At 61.2% G+C, this 15,809-nt stretch overlaps 1 protein-coding gene across 1 annotated transcript; it reads left to right on the forward strand.

Annotated features, from left to right (window-relative positions):
- Positions 1–10,788: 10,788 nt before the first annotated feature.
- SOX18 (SRY-box transcription factor 18) lies at positions 10,789–15,555 on the forward strand. Its single transcript, XM_075517386.1, has 2 exons — positions 10,789–11,431; positions 13,583–15,555. The coding sequence occupies exons 1-2, from the start codon at positions 11,017–11,019 to the stop codon at positions 14,431–14,433; spliced, it is 1,266 nt and encodes a 421-aa protein (XP_075373501.1). The 5' UTR covers positions 10,789–11,016; the 3' UTR covers positions 14,434–15,555.
- Positions 15,556–15,809: the final 254 nt, after the last annotated feature.

Genomic DNA, 15,809 nt, shown 5'->3' on the forward strand with positions numbered 1-15,809 from the left:
GAAAACATGCCAGCCGGCCTGTCGGCACCGGCACGGACATCGCTGCCAGCCGCTGGCAAACGCAGCCTGCCGCGTCCCTGGTGCGGAGGCACCGCTGCGAAAACAAGGGTGTGCTGGGTGGGGTGGAGGGAGCGGAGGGAGAGGCCGAGCTGGAGTCCTTGGGGCTATCCTTCAGCTGGATGTGCTCAGGAAGTCCCTCTCCCTCTGGGCGTTCGCGCCTTGCCCCGTCCCAGCCACCCCGTTCGCAGCTCCCCGCTTGGCTGCCGTCACCCTGCCTGCTCCAAATACCCGCTGGGTTCACAAAGGCTGCTTATGGGGCCAGGAGGCAAAACCAAGCCCCAGTTGCCCGGACTGGGAGGATGGAGACAGGGCTCGCGGCTCCCCTCGCCCCAGCGGACCCCCAGCCCGGAGAGGCTATTCCGCATCTCACAGCATCACTGATTGCCTCCGTCTGCCGGAGCTTTCCCTCGGCACATTTGAGTAATTGCTGTTGCCGCTTCCAGATGGAACATCTGGGCACCTGGGCAGGCATGGCTGGATGCTCGAGGCGGGTATTTACCCTGCCCCAGCTGAGCTGGGAGTAGGAGAGGGCCAGGCCAGCAGCTGGCCCGGCCGTCCTTTCTCCATGGGCTTCCTCTGGGGCTCACCAACCTGTCTGCCCCACTCTTGTGTCTTGCCGGGGCCAGATGTGCCATGTAGGGAGGTGCGGCGGCAGCCCTGCCTGCGCAGGCAGGGCCACGGCAGCACAGCGGTGCCGCGGTGGTGCAGGCTGCGGCCAGTGCACGCCGGGGTTTTCCTCCCTCCAGATCTCACGGCGATGCAAGCAGACACATCAAATCCCCAGGCAAAAGGTGCAACGCCAGCACCGTCCCGCAGCCCACGTGGATGGGAAACAGCGGCCGGCACAGAGCGCCGGCCGGGACGCCAGCGCGGGTGCAAGGCGGCCGCACGGTGCTGCCAGCGGCACGGCAGGGCCAGCCTCACGGTGTCCCCGACATGGGAGGGCCAGCCTCGCAGCGTCCCTGCCGCGGGGTGCATTGTTCACCAAAACACATGGGGAAGGCCGAGGAGGACAGACTCGCTGGCTGCGTCGGGCTTCCTGCCTCCCAGCCGCGGCCGCTGCCTGACATCATTGCTCCCGGTGGGAATGGCCGCCCCGGCCCCTGACAGCAGCCGATAAGTTCCTGACCTCCTGCCCGGCTTCCCGGCTCCCCCCAGCCCCCCCATGGTGTGGGGGCTTTCATGCTCACTGTCCCCTGCCATCACGGCACGACAGCTGGCAAACCTGCGTCCTCTTCCTCACCACCACAGGCACAGCTGAGGCGATGCTCCCCGTCACCTCGCCGTCCGCCTCCAAGGGTGCAGGATGGGACCGTGCCCCGTCTGCTGACCACCCCTTCCCTGCCCTCTGCGAGCCGGGTGGCTGGAGACCCTCCGTCTTGTGCTTTGGGTCCTGCATCCCTTAAGCACCCTCTCTGTGCCCTCGCCGGTGTGTGGCATCACGGATCAGGACCTTGCCTGGGTCCCAGGGGCACGGCACAGCACCGGGGCCGGGGCAGGCGGAGCCGCGGGCATGTGGCAGCCCCACGGGTGCCACTTTGGAGGAGCTGCTGCCCTGGGCAGGACGGTGCCTCCATCCCACTCATCCTCCCATCCTACTCATCCACCCACACATCCAGCCCAGCACGGGAGCGTGTGTTCTCCAAAAATCCCCCGTTTGGATTGATAGGGGCCCAGGAAGGCTGAGGAGGAAGAGTGTGGGGCGATGCGACACGGGTGTTGGAAGGACGCCTCCCGCTGTGAAATGCACAGGTGCTGCACGGCCCCCGTGCACCAGCCCTGGACGATGCGAAGGCACCGACCTTCTCCCCACCGTCCCCGTATCTGCCCAAACGACAGCAGGGGCTGGGTGCAGCACGTGCCGAATCGCCCATCCGCCCCGCACGCACCAGCGTGGGCTTTTTCAAACACACAGGCTTTGTAGTGAGAGGGGATTGAGGGATCCCACGAGCCTCTGGATCTCACCGCGGCAGCCGCCCTCTCCCTGCAACCCCTCCTCAGTCATTTACAGCCATGAGTTTTTTCCCTGGGTGACTTCTCACGAGCCGGCCGAGCACGACCTCGGGCCGAGGCGCTGCAAACCTGCCCCCTGCCCTTGCCCAAACCTGCTGCCATCAGCACTTTGCCGCAGCTGCTTCCAGCGCCGCTCCAAGAGTTTTTCCTTGCAGCCTAAACCCCCCCCGGCTCCATCCTTCTGGCTCCAGCCCACTGGGGATGGAAGGTTTCTCCTTCCCGAATACAAATATAACTGTAATCTGCTAAACCCCGCTGTTGATCCCGACTGCATCCTCCTGTCCTGAGCTTTCCTACAGCGCGCCTTTTATACCGGTAATAGCACCAGGCTCCTTCTCCCATCATTGTTGACTCGACAATGAAAACTGTTTGTATTATTGTGTCCCCGAAGCTTTGCCAATAGCACATGTGTCCCGAGCTGATAGCAACAGGCTTTGGCAAGGCTGCGGCTCCATCAGATAAGAGCCTTTAACCTTATTTCTCCAGCTCGAGCACGCCACGAAGGGCTGTTCTGTCGTGAGCCTTTGCTTATCCTTCCCAAGCGCTTTCAGATCCAAGCAAGGCTGAACGGGCCGAGCAAGAGGGGTCGTTAGGAGGAGGGCAGAGGTGGAGGTGTTTGGGGCGAGCAGCCTGGGAAACAGCCTCGGCTTGGGCGAGAGAAGAGCCCTGGAGGGAGATGGAAAGATACACCCGCTTTCCCAGGCAATTTAAGGGCTAAATGCGCGGCCGTCCCCTGCCTTCCTTGGGGACCCGCTCCACCCCGCCGTGCTCCACCTTGGCCCGGCTCCCGCGCACAGCAGGAGCGAAGTGGAGGAGAAACGCTGGAACCCGGCGGCCCTCGCGTGCTCCCGCTGGCCGGCGAACAAAGCCTTTCCCTTAGAGCCCTTCCCTGCTGTCTCCCTCCTGCCCCCGGCCCCCTGCGCCCCGCCAGCCGCGGGGATCCCCGGCATCGGTGCAGCCTTCATCCCTAGGGGTCCACATCATCCTCCTCCTCCACCCTGCATCCCTGCACCAAACTCCCCCGCGGCCGCTCACAGCATCCCCAAGCCCCAGCTCCGCTGCTGGGGGATTTTGCTGCTGTTTTCCCTGAGCTGCAGCACAAAGGATGCTCTGAAATCAGAAAGTGAAGAAAAAGGTGCTGCCTGTGGCAAGCTTTTAAATCTCATTTTTGTAGGCCAGTTTACGGGGGGGATCTCGCAGTCCTTGGGGTTTTGAGCTGCAAATGCAGCATGTCCATGCTCATTTCCCTGCCCTTAAAGTCCCCAATACAGCACCGAAAATCAAAAGTTGTTCCTCTGCTTGCAAGGAGGGAAAGCTCTCAGGCCCTTTTCTTTATTCTTAGTATTATTATTGTAATTATTATTATTGTTCTTTCTCAGGAAAGAAGCACTCTGTCAAAATTACCCTGATACATCCTGCCCTTTGCCGGGGAGATTGTTGTCTCTAAAGGCCCCGAGGAGAGGCTGGGCTGCCCCGTGCCCTGCACAGCACATGGGGAAACTGAGGCACGGAGCCACAGCAGCATCTACCCCCCTCTGAGCCAAAACTCCTCTCTTCCACTTGGGATCGGCACTGAGGGTTTCCCCGCCTATATGAAGGTGAGGTTGCTCTCAGCAACACCCTCATTCTTTCTGCTGGGCGGTGAAAGCCTTGGTGAAGCAGAGGTGGCCACGAGACCCCATGGGCAAGGAGGTGGGCTGCGAGCTTCAGCAAAGGTTGTCGGTGCCAGGGATGCTGCAAAGGGCTCCTCTTCCTCCAGGGGTGCTGCAAAGGGCTCCCCTTCTTCCAGGGGTGCTGCAAAGGGCTCCTCTTCCTCCAGGGATGCTATAAAGTGTTCCCCTTCCTCCAGGGGTGCTGCAAAGGGCTCCTCTTCCTCCAGGGGTGCTGCAAAGGGCTCCCCTTCTTCCAGGGGTGCTGCAAAGGGCTCCTCTTCCTCCAGGGGTGCTGCAAAGGGCTCCTCTTCCTCCAGGGGTGCTGCAAAGGGCTCCTCTTCCTCCAGGCCTGGCTGGGGTGATGCTCAGAAACCGGGCAACCGCCTCCCCAGGACCCTGTGAGCAAACTGGCCAGCGCGTGGAAAACCCGAGCGGAAAGCCCTGGGTTCAGGGGCTGCAGACGAAGCGGGGAGAGGAGAGAGAGGAGCGCGGCGCAGCCAGCAGCCATCTGCCATCTGCGGCGGGCCGGTGAGGTAATGCCTCGCGCTAAGTTAAAACATGTCAGGAGCCACAGCAGCTCTTGAGAACAGCAAACCTTTGCCAGATGGAGATGTCCTGTGCTGCTGCGCCAGCCTTCCTGGCGAGGGAGAGGATGGGCGACCCTCCCGCTGCCGGCTGCGGGGCTCGGTGGGTGCAGGGGTGCAGCCGGCCGCCCCCTCTCCCCTGCTCGCCTGCTGCTGGAGTTTCGTTTTAGGGAGCAGAGAGGCAATAACCAGCTCAGCCTTCGCTGACAGGCTCCTGAGGACTGAGATGCAAAGCGGTGGAGGTGCGATTGCTGCGTTGCCTTCCTTAATTCCCCTCCTCTCCCCTGCTGGAAAGCGGCGTCCTCGTCCGCCATGTAGCACAAGCCCATGTATCCGTGGTATTTTCAGTCGAATGATGCCCGAAGAACAAGGGATGAGCAAACACCCAGCGGGGCGTGGAGGTTGGGAACCCGGAGAGCAGAGCCCCGGCAAGAAAGGTTTCTGCCAAAGCGGGGCTGCACTTTTCCTCGTCGTCTGCTGGCAGTCCCCAGCGTGGCAGGGCCGTTGCTGCGGGAGGAAAGCAGGGGACGCGCTCGCCGAGGCCACGGGTGAGAGTTCGCTGCTCCACGCAGATGGGCCACGGTGGAGCTGTACCCAGCCGTGGTGCTCGTGGGCACGCGTGGTTACGGGGCCACAAACGGGCAGCCCCGACCCACCTCCCCAAAAAAGCCAGGCTCAGAAATCCTCCTAATTGCAGTTTTCCTTTCCTTTCCCCAGCACCCGAGAGGAGGTTGGGCGGCCCGGAGCAGCGAGCCTGGGCATGCAGAAGGAGCAGGATCGCGGTTCTTGGCTGCGCCTCCTGCACAGGCACCCGCGAGCAGCGTTTTCTGCCAATTCAAGTGATGGAAGCAGCGAATAACCCCGGCATGCCCAGGCTCCGCACAGCCCAACTGTCGGCCAGCTGCCTGTTCCTGGGAGGACGCGGTGCCACAGGCAGAGCGCGTTTTCTTGCTATAATCGAGAAAAGAAATTGTGCCGATCGGAGCAGCTGAACGGCAGCCAAATCTGCTTCTCGGTGGCTTTTCCACACTCTGTATTCATGTATTTGGCATGAGTAGCTCTGCATTGAGGTAATTCATTAATGCTGAACCAAAAATGTGTTTATGGGAGTCTTGAAATACTTGGTAGAAGTGTAAGACTTTCCTTCCTAAAAGCCTGGGCTCTCTCTGTGATGGGAACCGAGCATTAAAGCAACGACTGCCGCCGCAATCAGCTGCCGGGGAAGCGAGTCCAGCCAGCGCGCACATGCGTGCCCCGAGCACACCCACCCCGTGCGCCCCGGCACGCTCAGCCCTCCCCGCGCACCGCACCGTGCCGAGCCGAAGCCTTTCCCTGGCATTAGCCCGGCTGTAAGCGCTGTGGGTGGGATTTGCAGCAGCTTCCCTCACGCTCGGGGCGTGGGGGCTGCACCCCGGGTTTGAGGGGGAGCAGGTCAGGGAGCAAACACGGGGTGATGAGGCTGGAAAGTGCAGCACCCTGAGCTGGTGGGACCATCACCAGAGAGCCGGGGCTGTGCAAGAAGGGGCTGTGACAGGGCAGAGACAGGGGAAGGGGAGGCAGGACAGCCCCGGTGAGGACCAAGGGCTCCGGCCACCACCCAGGAGGCTGCAGCGGCTGCACCTGCACGGAGCAACAGCTTTTTTGGGTTAGCTGTGGGTTTCGCTGCTCGCACAATGGGTATTGCTGTTGTCATTCCAGTTATAATCCTGTATAAACAAGGCTGAGCTCTGGTTATTGAAAAGAGCTGAAAAAGAAAGACAACTTTCTCCGCTTCCTTGGATGCGGTGCCTGATTGCCAGGCTTGGCCGGTGCGGTCCGCACAGCGCTCCCAGCTCAGCCGTCGGGGACCTGCCGGCGTGGGTGGCAGTGGGGCAGAGTGGCACCTCGGCCCAGGGCACCTTTCCGCCGTCCCCGGTGCCCTTCACTTGTCAGATGGAGCTGGAAGCCAAGAAAAAGAACAAATGAGCAGAAAAGAGCTGAGCCGGCCGTTCCCAGGGCTGGGGCTGACCACAAGCACCCATTTTCCACCTGCCCTGACTCAGCTGGGAAAGAGCCTGGTCCCCGGCTGGGGACACGGGGGACGTGTCACCCTTGCACGGGCACGCAGCTGCTGCCGGGATGCTCCTAACACAGATGCCGTACTGCGTCTGCCGGCGCCCGGCAGCCCCCGGCCGGCTCGCTCGGTGCTTGCCAGCTCTGCCTGACCCACTGAACTATTTGTCCACGAGGAAACCGGGCGCTGAGCTGGACCCTGGAAGAAGGGAGGCTCCGGCGAAACTCGGAGCATTTCCCAGCAGATGACTTCAGCCTCCCGGCAGGGCTCACACACAGCCCTGGCCCCGAGTCCTTTGCTCTCCAGGAAGCGCCTTTCTTCGGGAAGCCTTTGTTCCAGCAAGGCTACAGCGGCCCCGGCCCCGGGGGAGCCCGCGGGACCCGCCGGCGCGGGGGCACTTCTCGGGGCGCCGGGAGAGCCGCCGGCCCGGGCGTCTGGCGGTGGCACCAAGCAGCCCCGCGTGGGTCACCCCATCCCCTCGACCTTCATCCTTTGGGATGAAGAAGCGGGTGCGGGTGTAGGTCACGTCCATCCCGCCTGGCCGCACAGCTCCGGGTAACTGCGTGATGTGGCCTAAAGGTAATTATTAGCTGTAATTAATAAGAAATCTCTTCCTGTGAAATAACTCATTCATCCAATCGGACACACCACGGCACCAGCCCCCCACCGATAATTGCATGGGGATTAATTCATTAGCGGCGTGAACACATCTAGAAGCAAGGCTGGTCCGTGTGAGTGAGCGAAGGCGGCACTGGCCACCGCAGGAGGGTGCAGTGCCCGCACCCAGGCCCGGGGACGGATCCTGCCCCTGCCCCTGCCCCACTGACTGCCCCCCTTGTGCCTTGCACCCTCTGCAAAATGAGAGTAAAAAGCAATTTTCCCATCACGGTTTGGGGCGTTGCTGCTGCGGTGCCTGCCAGCATCTACCTGCCGCCTCTCTAACCTGGATGCAAATTTTAGGGGTAAATCCCTTGGATTTGGTTGCACCAGCCCCTAGCCCAGCCTGGGGCTCCTGCACCCACCCGCAGCCATCAGCAGCAGAAATAACCATCGGGCTCAGCCAGCGACGCTCGCTCTATTCTTCTTGCCAGCCCCACCACCCCCCCTTTGAGCCCCCAAATCCCCGAGACCCCTTGGGATGGTCCAGCTGGTGCCGCATCTATTTTTAGGCGGGTGGGAGCTCGCCGTCGGACCTGGCTGGGAGAAATAACTGGCAGCAAGAGGCGCGGGCTGGGGGCAGGGAGGGAAAATGCCTTTGTGCTGGGGAGCGGAGGCTGCTGTCCCCGCCACGCTTCCTCTGTTAGGTGTGGTGCTGGGCTGCGCGGGATGCTAGGAAGGGAAACCGGGGGCCGGGGTGGGGGCGGTGAGCTGCCAGCCCAATAAAACTGGGGGGATTAAAAAAAAAAGAAAAGAAAAGAAAAAAAAAAATACAACTCCTGAGGCTGTGTGCCAGGCCAGGGTCCAGCTCGCCCGACGCCAGGCCCGGCGAGGAGGGTGCGGGGAGAGGTCACCCAGCCGGCGCACACGCCGATCTTATCTCTGCCCAGGGATGTCCAGCGCTTCCTCCCCGCACGCCCGGAGCCGGGGCCAGGGGGTCACCAGTGCCCCGTGCCACGTCCCCACGTCCCTGGGGCAGCGGTGTGAAAGGAGGGGTTGTGCTGCAGAGGTTTTGTGTGTCCCCCCTCCAGGAAAGCTGAGCCGGGCACAGACCCCGCGCGTTTCACCCCGCAGCCCGGCCGGGCATGGGTGCTTTCCCTCTGCGGGGCAGATGCCGGCTGTGGGGAGGAGGAGAGAAGCGTTGCGGCATTGCCCACACAGCCGGGCAGCGGGGCCCCCCCAAAACCCTCCTGGACCGGTCCAGGCATTTTTGGGTGCTTTGCACCCAGGCATTTTTGCACGCAGGCATTTTTGAGTGCTTTGCATGCTGCTCCATCCCCCCTCGCAGCTCTCCTTCCCCTCTCTCCCCGCTTTGCAGCTCTCATCCCTCCTCCTCCAGCAGCCGTACCCTTCCTTTCCCCCTCCGCCACCCTCCCTGGCTCTTCCCCCCCATCCCCGCACCGAGATGCGGCACCATCGGCAACGCGCCGCAAAGCAGGGTTTGCAGACGCGCTGCGAGGCAGGATTTGCACCGCATGCGTGCTCTGGGGTCGAAGCGCCCGGCTTTGCTCCGTGGGTAGAGGAGGTCCCAAACTACCCCAGCGCAACAGGGACAGCAGCACCGCTCTGATCGCCCGCCCAGCAGCACCCCTGCATAAGGAAAGCATCGCGAGCCCCCTGCCATCCCCTGCGGAGGAGGCCCACGCTTGGAGCGGTTGCACAGAGCAAGCGTGGAGGGCACGAAGCTCTGCGTCTGCCTCCCCCGGGGAGGGTTTGCCCCAGCTTTTAGCATCGTTTCCAGGGCTGGAAAAATCTGAGCTGCCCCCTCTCCCGCCCTGCTGCAGCTCATCCCCACCACGTCCCAAATGCCAGCTGGTGGCACCAGGTCCAGCCCTGGCTCTGGGGCGGTTCTGAGCCCACGCGGAGGCCAAGGATGCTGCTGGGGCCACGCGGGAGGCCACGGGGCGGACGCGGCCAGGGAAAGCGCCACGTGCTTGGCCGAAGCCTGGGAGAAGGGCCAGGATCGGCAGCGGGGGAATGTTCCTGGGGCGTCCCCAGCAGCTGCCCACTCCAACTGCCCCAAAGGCTGCTCACTTCACCCCACAAGCAGCCGTGGGCCCTGGGCTGGGGGCCTCCAGCTCCCCCCAGCACCCACCTTGCTGCTCCCTTAGCAGGGGCAAAGAGCCGAAGCCTCCAGCGGCTCGGGGGCTTGGCTCCGGGTGGTGGCACACGGCTGCTCCTCCGGCGTGGCGATGCTCCGGCACCCTCCTCGGCTCTGTGTCTGGGACAGGACGGGGGAGAGCGGAGAGGAGGCTCCTTGCAGCCGTACAGGCTCTCCCGTGGACTGGTGCTGATTTTCTCTTGCAAAATATTAATAAGAGGCTGCAGGAACATGAAGAAAATCTAGCCCGAAACCTCTGTCGCTCCTGGCTAGCGATTGAAGAATAAATGAGACGAGATTTTTTTTTTTTTTTTTTTAAGGCCTTTGTTTTGTTTAGGGTTAACAGCAGATCGGCTTTTTCAAATCACTTCCAGACACAGAGAAACCATGGCATGCAATACCCCACCGCTGCGAGGAGGCTGGGAGCTGGGCTCTTGCGCAACCTGGTGCCCCAAGTCTTTCTAACGCTGAGGTTCACATTTCAGCCCGGGGTCTTGGGTACGTCCGCAGCCGGAGGGGGCTTGGAGGCAGATACCCGGAGCTGGGGCATCTTTCACACATCAACCCCACTGCCTGGGGAGTGTCAGGGAGCAGGGACAGTGCGCAAGCAGATCTCCTTGCTTGCAAACGGGTCCTGCAGAGTTCATAACTCCTCCGTGCCAAGGGCAGGAAGGACCTTCAGACCACCTAGCCTGGCTCTTGGCACTGCAAATCTCTGCTGGACGGCAGCCGAGCGAGCGGAGCAGTGACCTGGCAGCGGGGGGACGTGCTGCTTCTCCACGGCTGCCGATGGCAGCGTGCCGTGGGTATGCTGCCGTGCCCGCGGCATGTGTGGCAATGGCACGGCCGTGCCAGCCCCAGCACTGCAGCTCGGGAGGCAGGTTTTAGCCGCGATCACCCGGCTGCCGGTGAACCCGCCACTCCTCAACAGTCCCTAGGCTGACAGGCTGGAAACGGATTTCTTTCCATGTGAACAGTGCTTGAAAGCAAGGAGCCATTTCTCCCCCAGCACTGAAATTCCCACCAGAAAATTGCCGGGGGAAGAGGGCTCACGCCTGCCTTCACCCCAAGGCTGCTCCCGACCCCGGACGGGGAACGCTGGCCAAAACACACACACGGAATAAGTCATAAGAAAAATAAACGCAAAGCCCCAAGCATCCCTGTCTGCCTGCAAACAGGCAGCCTGGCAGGCAAATCCAAACACATCCCTGCCTCGGCTCGGTGGGTGTGCGGGAGGCACGGGCAGATCGCAAGTAGCCAGAAAAGGGGCAAAGAAAGACAGAAAGAAGGAAAGAAAGAAAGGAAAAGAAGACAGAGAAAAACCTAATAACCCTCCTCCTTGGAAGGAAGGGAACTGGGCAGCAGCGTCCACACCGGTCCCAGCTCGGCCCTCCCCGGGTGGCTCTTCCTGCTGGTGCCGGGGGACGCCCCCCTTCCTCCTCCCCCTCATCATCATCATCATCACCATCATCATCTCCTCCTCCTCCTCCTCCTCCTCCTCCTCCTCCTCCTCCTCCTCCTCCTCTCCCTCTCGCCGTCGTCGTCGTCGTCGTCGTCGTCGTCGTCGTCGTCCTCCTCCTCCTCCTCCTCCTCCTCCTCCTCCTCCCCTCCGCCCCGCTGATTGGTCCAGCCCGGCTATATTTTGCCCCTTCCAGCCCAGCATCATCCCAAAAGTTTTTTTTGGGGGGAAAGGGGGGAAAAAAAAAATAAAAGAGGAAAAAAAAAGAAAAGAAACCAAAACAAACCAAGCCGACCCCAAATCCCCCCGAAGCGCAGGCGAGGGAGGCGAGCGGCGGGGCTGCTGCTCGGCGGCTGCTGGACCCGGTGGGACGCGGCGGGACCCGGTTCTCTCTCCGGCACCCGGTCGGGTCGGACACAAAGTGCTGTCCAGCTGGAATGAATATATCTGAGTCTAGCTACTGCCGAGAGGAGATATCGCAACCCCGGGGCGACTGTTCATGGGTCACCGCCGCCGTGCCGGCCGCTGAGCCCGGGCTCGCCTTCCCGCGCCCCCCGGGAGCCGCCTCCCCCGCCAGCCGCACGCCCAGCCCCGAGCCCGGCTTCGCCTTCGGCCCCGGCCCCGGCGGCGCGGCCCCCGGCGCGGCCCCCGGCGCGGCCCCCAGCCGCACGCCCAGCCCCGAGCCGGGCTATGGATACAGCCCCCCGGCGGGCCGCGCCGAGGGCAAGGCCGGCGAGGACTCCCGCATCCGCCGGCCCATGAACGCCTTCATGGTCTGGGCGAAGGATGAGCGCAAGCGGCTGGCGCAGCAGAACCCCGACCTGCACAACGCCGTGCTCAGCAAGATGCTGGGTGAGCGGGACGGGCTGCGGGAGGAGGGGTGCGGGGCTGGGGGTGCGGGCTGCAAGAGTGCGGGGATGCGGGCTGCAAGATTGCAGGGCTGTGGGATGTGGGGGTACGGAGCTGGGGATGCAGGGATGTGGGGGTTTGGGGCTGGGGATGTGGGGATGCGGGGGTGCGGGGCTGGGGATGCAGGGGTGCGGGGGTACAGGGCTGGGGATGCGGGCTGCAAGAGTGTAGGGCTGTGAGATGTGGGGGTATGGAGCTGGGGATGCAGGGCTGCAGGGGTACAGGGCTGGGAATGCGGGCTGCAAGAGTGTAGGGCTGTGGGAAGCAGGGGTACGGAGCTGGGGATGCAGGGATGTGGGGATACGGGGCTGGGAATGCGGGCTGCAAGAGTGTAAGGCTGTGGGCTGTGTGAGTACGGAGCTGGGGATGCAGGGACGTGGGGGTACGGGGCTGAGGATGCAGGGGTGCAGGGGTACAGGGCTGGGGATGCAGGGATAAGTGGTTATGGGGCTGGGGATGTGGGATGCAGGGATCCAGGGCAGCAGGATGCAGAGTTACAGGGCTGGAGATATACGCTGCAGGGGTATGGGACATTGGGATGCAGGGATACAGGGCTGGGGATGCAGGGATAAGTGGTTATGGGGCTGGGGATGCAGGCTGCAGGGGTCCAGGGCAGCAGCGTGCGGGGATACAGGGCTGGAGATGTGGGCTGCAGGGGTGTAGGGCAGCGGGATGCAGTTACAGGGCTGGGGATATAGGCTGCAGGGGTACAGGGCGTTGGGATGCAGGGATACAGGGCTGGGGACGTGAGTTGCAGGGCTACAGGGTGTTGGGATGCAGGGATACAGGGCTGGGGACGTGAGTTGCAGGGGCACGGGGTGTTGGGATGCAGGGATACAGGGCTGGGGACGTGAGTTGCAGGGCTACAGGGTGTTGGGATGCAGGGATACAGGGCTGGGGACGTGAGTTGCAGGGGCACGGGGTGTTGGGATGCAGGGATACAGGGCTGTGAGTGCGGGATGAAGGGGTACGGGGCATTGGGACCTGCGCTGCAAGGGTACGGGGCTGTGGGATGCAAGCTGCAAGGGTATGAGGCGGTGGGACATGGGATGCAAGGATACGGGGCTGTGCTAGCCAGGCTGCAAGGGTACAGGGCTGCGGGATGCAGGCTGAGAGGATATGGGGCTGCAGGATGCAGACTGAGAGGATATGGGGGTGCAGGAGCTGGGTTACAAGGATGGGGTGCTGCAGGATGCAAGGGTAGGGTGCTGTGGGATACAGGGCTGTGGGGTGCGAGGTTAAAGGGCTGCGGGATGCAGGCTCTAAGGATATGGGACCGAGGGATGCCGGCTGGAGGCTGCAAGGATGCAGGGCTGTGGGATCAAGGGCTGTGGGGTGCAGCGCCACAGGGCTGTGGGGTACGGAATTAGAGGATGGGGGAATATGGGGCTGTGGGATGTGAGGATACAGAGCTACACGTACGCAAGATGCAGGGAAAGACGGCTGCGGGATGCAGAGATACGGGGCTGTGGGGTGCGCAGCTGCAGGGCTGCAGGATATGGGGATACGGGACTGCAGGATGCGGGGCACACGACTGTAGGATGCGGGATGTGGGAACACGGGAAGCAGGATATGGGTAGATGGAGTTGCAGGATGCGGGACAACGGGAAGCAGGATATGGCCAGACGGGGCAGCAGGATGCGGAGACACAGGGCTGCGGGGTGCAGGGACGTGGGATTCAGGATGCGGGGTGCGGGGTCTGGGGATGGGCGATTGGGGCTGCAGGGGAGCGGGGCTGTGGATGCGGGATGCAGGGAAGCAGGACCCCGGGGACCAGGCTGTGCTGAGGGGCAGCGGCAGGCAGAATCCCCTGCCCTGGCAGAGGGGTTCCTGCAGCCCCCCCGGGGCTTTGCACCCCCATTCTCCTACTGTGCCGAAGCGCTGGGCACAGCCTGAGCCTGCTGCTGGGACAGCCCTGCTTGGGCTCCCATTCCCCAGCCCCTCCTCGTGCCAGCAGCAGGACCCCGCTCAGGTGCCGAACCGGCCGAGGGAGCCCTTCCCGCCCCAAGGGTGCCCTCACCCCAGGTGCCCCCCTGCCCCGGCCAGCGCCGAGTGGCCGAGCCGGTGTCACAGAGCTTCGTTTTCCCCTTCCAGGCCAGTCGTGGAAAGCGCTGAGCGCCAGCGACAAGCGTCCCTTCGTGGAAGAGGCAGAGCGGCTGCGAATCCAGCATCTCCAGGATCACCCCAACTACAAGTACCGCCCAAGGAGAAAGAAGCAAGCCAAGAAAATCAAGAGGATGGAACCCAATATCCTCCTGCATAACCTTTCCCAGCCTTGCAGTGACAACTTCAGCATGAGTCACCATGGCGGCAGCCAGCCGGGCCACCCCCAGCCTCCCCCACTTAACCACTTCAGAGAACTCCACTCCATGGGGTCGGATATTGAAAACTATGGCTTGCCAACTCCTGAGATGTCTCCCTTGGATGTCTTGGAACAGACCGAGCCGGCGTTTTTCCCTCCGCACATGCAGGATGACTGCAACATGATGCCCTTTCGCGGCTACCACCACCATCACCAGATGGAGTTTCCCCAGGAGAAGTGCATGGGGCGGGACGTGGCGGTGCCCTACGCGCAGACCCCATCGCACTTGGCCGACGCCATGAGGACTCCCCATCCCTCCAGCATATACTACAACCAGATGTGCTCGGGAACTCAGAACGGGCTTTCCGCCCACCTGGGCCAGCTCTCGCCCCCACCCGAAGCCCACCACATGGAGAGCGTGGATCACTTGAACCAAACCGAGCTGTGGACAGACGTTGACCGCAATGAGTTTGACCAGTATTTGAACATGAGCAGGACTCGTCCCGAAGCCTCGGGACTCCCTTACCATGTCTCCCTGTCCAAAGTGACTCCTAGAAGCATCTCCTGCGAGGAGAGCAGCTTGATATCTGCCTTGTCCGATGCCAGCAGCGCTGTTTACTATAGCCCCTGCATCACCGGTTAGGTTGGCCCCACCGTCCGATGCTCTCACCGGGAGAGCCCCGGCTCTCTGTTAAAAACAAAAAGCCATCCTCCTTTAACCACGAGCTCCATAATATTTAGAGTATCTCATTAAATGCATCGCTTTCTTTTGTTTGGTTTTTTTTTTTATTTTGGTTGTTTGTTTTTGGTTTTTTGGTTTTTTTTGTTTTTTGGTTTTTTTTAGAGAAAAAACATGCTGAACTCACTGATATACCGTATAACTATATAACACAGATAGACGCCTTTCCCAAACACTAGCCTGCCTGCCGCGCTCCCCGCTCCAGCCCTCGGCAGGGCGTAGCCGTAGCTCCCACCAGCTCCAAGGGGCGTTTTTAAGCCAATTCCAGTAAATCCTGCCTGAAACAACCACCACCAGGACGAGCCGAAGCGACCTGCCCCCAGTATTTAACCCAAGGGCAGGCGAACTTGCAGGGGGGGGGAGAAAAACTTTTAGGAAGACTTTGCCGGGGCCGTTAAAGAGTCGGCGCCTGTTAGGGGTGGGCTTTAGGACAGTTTTTACTGTATTCTCAGCAATATATTTTAATTGGGCAACAAAACTATATTTTTACTAAGCATTTTTATATATAAAATGGTATTTAATGTCTTTTGGGGTTTTTTTTATTAGACTTTTTAAAAATAAATCAAGGGATATCCATGAGATCTAAAGCATTTATGTAGCAAAGCTGGATTTAAAAAAAAAAAAGGGGGGGGGGGGGGAAGGAGATATTTTGTGAAAAGGGAATGACAATGTAAATATTGTGGAACAATTGACTGGAATTTTGTACAAAAGAAAAATATGACTGCAAACACTTTTATTGTCTAGAACTGTATGGAGAGCAAACTGTTTTATACTGGTTAATTATTAAAACATCTTCATATAATTGTTCCCATCTTGTGTGCTTGTTGTGTGAACACATATTTTCCGCAAATACATGTTGTCCCAACCATTTCCAGATTTTTGTATCTGTTGATTAATGTTGTGACAACCTGGCAAATGTATTAATTTCCAGGCTGCCGCCCCGTCAGCCGCCTCGGGCTCCGCGAGCGTGGCTCGGCTCGGCGCGGGATGGGACGGCGGCTCCGGCAGCGCCGGCAGCGGGATGGGCTGGGACGCTGGCGGCCACCCCACGGCACCGCGCCGTGCCGCCCGGAGATGGGCTCTGCAGGAAAAGCAGCTGTTCTCAGATGAAAATATAATAAAACGTGTGATATCCTCCTCCGAAATGAGCCTTGGTGTGGTTATTGTTTTGCCAGCGCATCGGTGCGTGGTCCCCACGGCTCACCCCATTTTCCCGTGAAACCGCCCAAAAATAGAGCCCGGCCGCTCCGACGCCTTCGCTCCGGTCCTCAGGGCTGGAA

The sequence above is a fragment of the Mycteria americana genome, chromosome 14 (assembly GCF_035582795.1).
Source record: "Mycteria americana isolate JAX WOST 10 ecotype Jacksonville Zoo and Gardens chromosome 14, USCA_MyAme_1.0, whole genome shotgun sequence".
In the NCBI taxonomy this organism is placed as follows: domain Eukaryota; kingdom Metazoa; phylum Chordata; class Aves; order Ciconiiformes; family Ciconiidae; genus Mycteria; species Mycteria americana.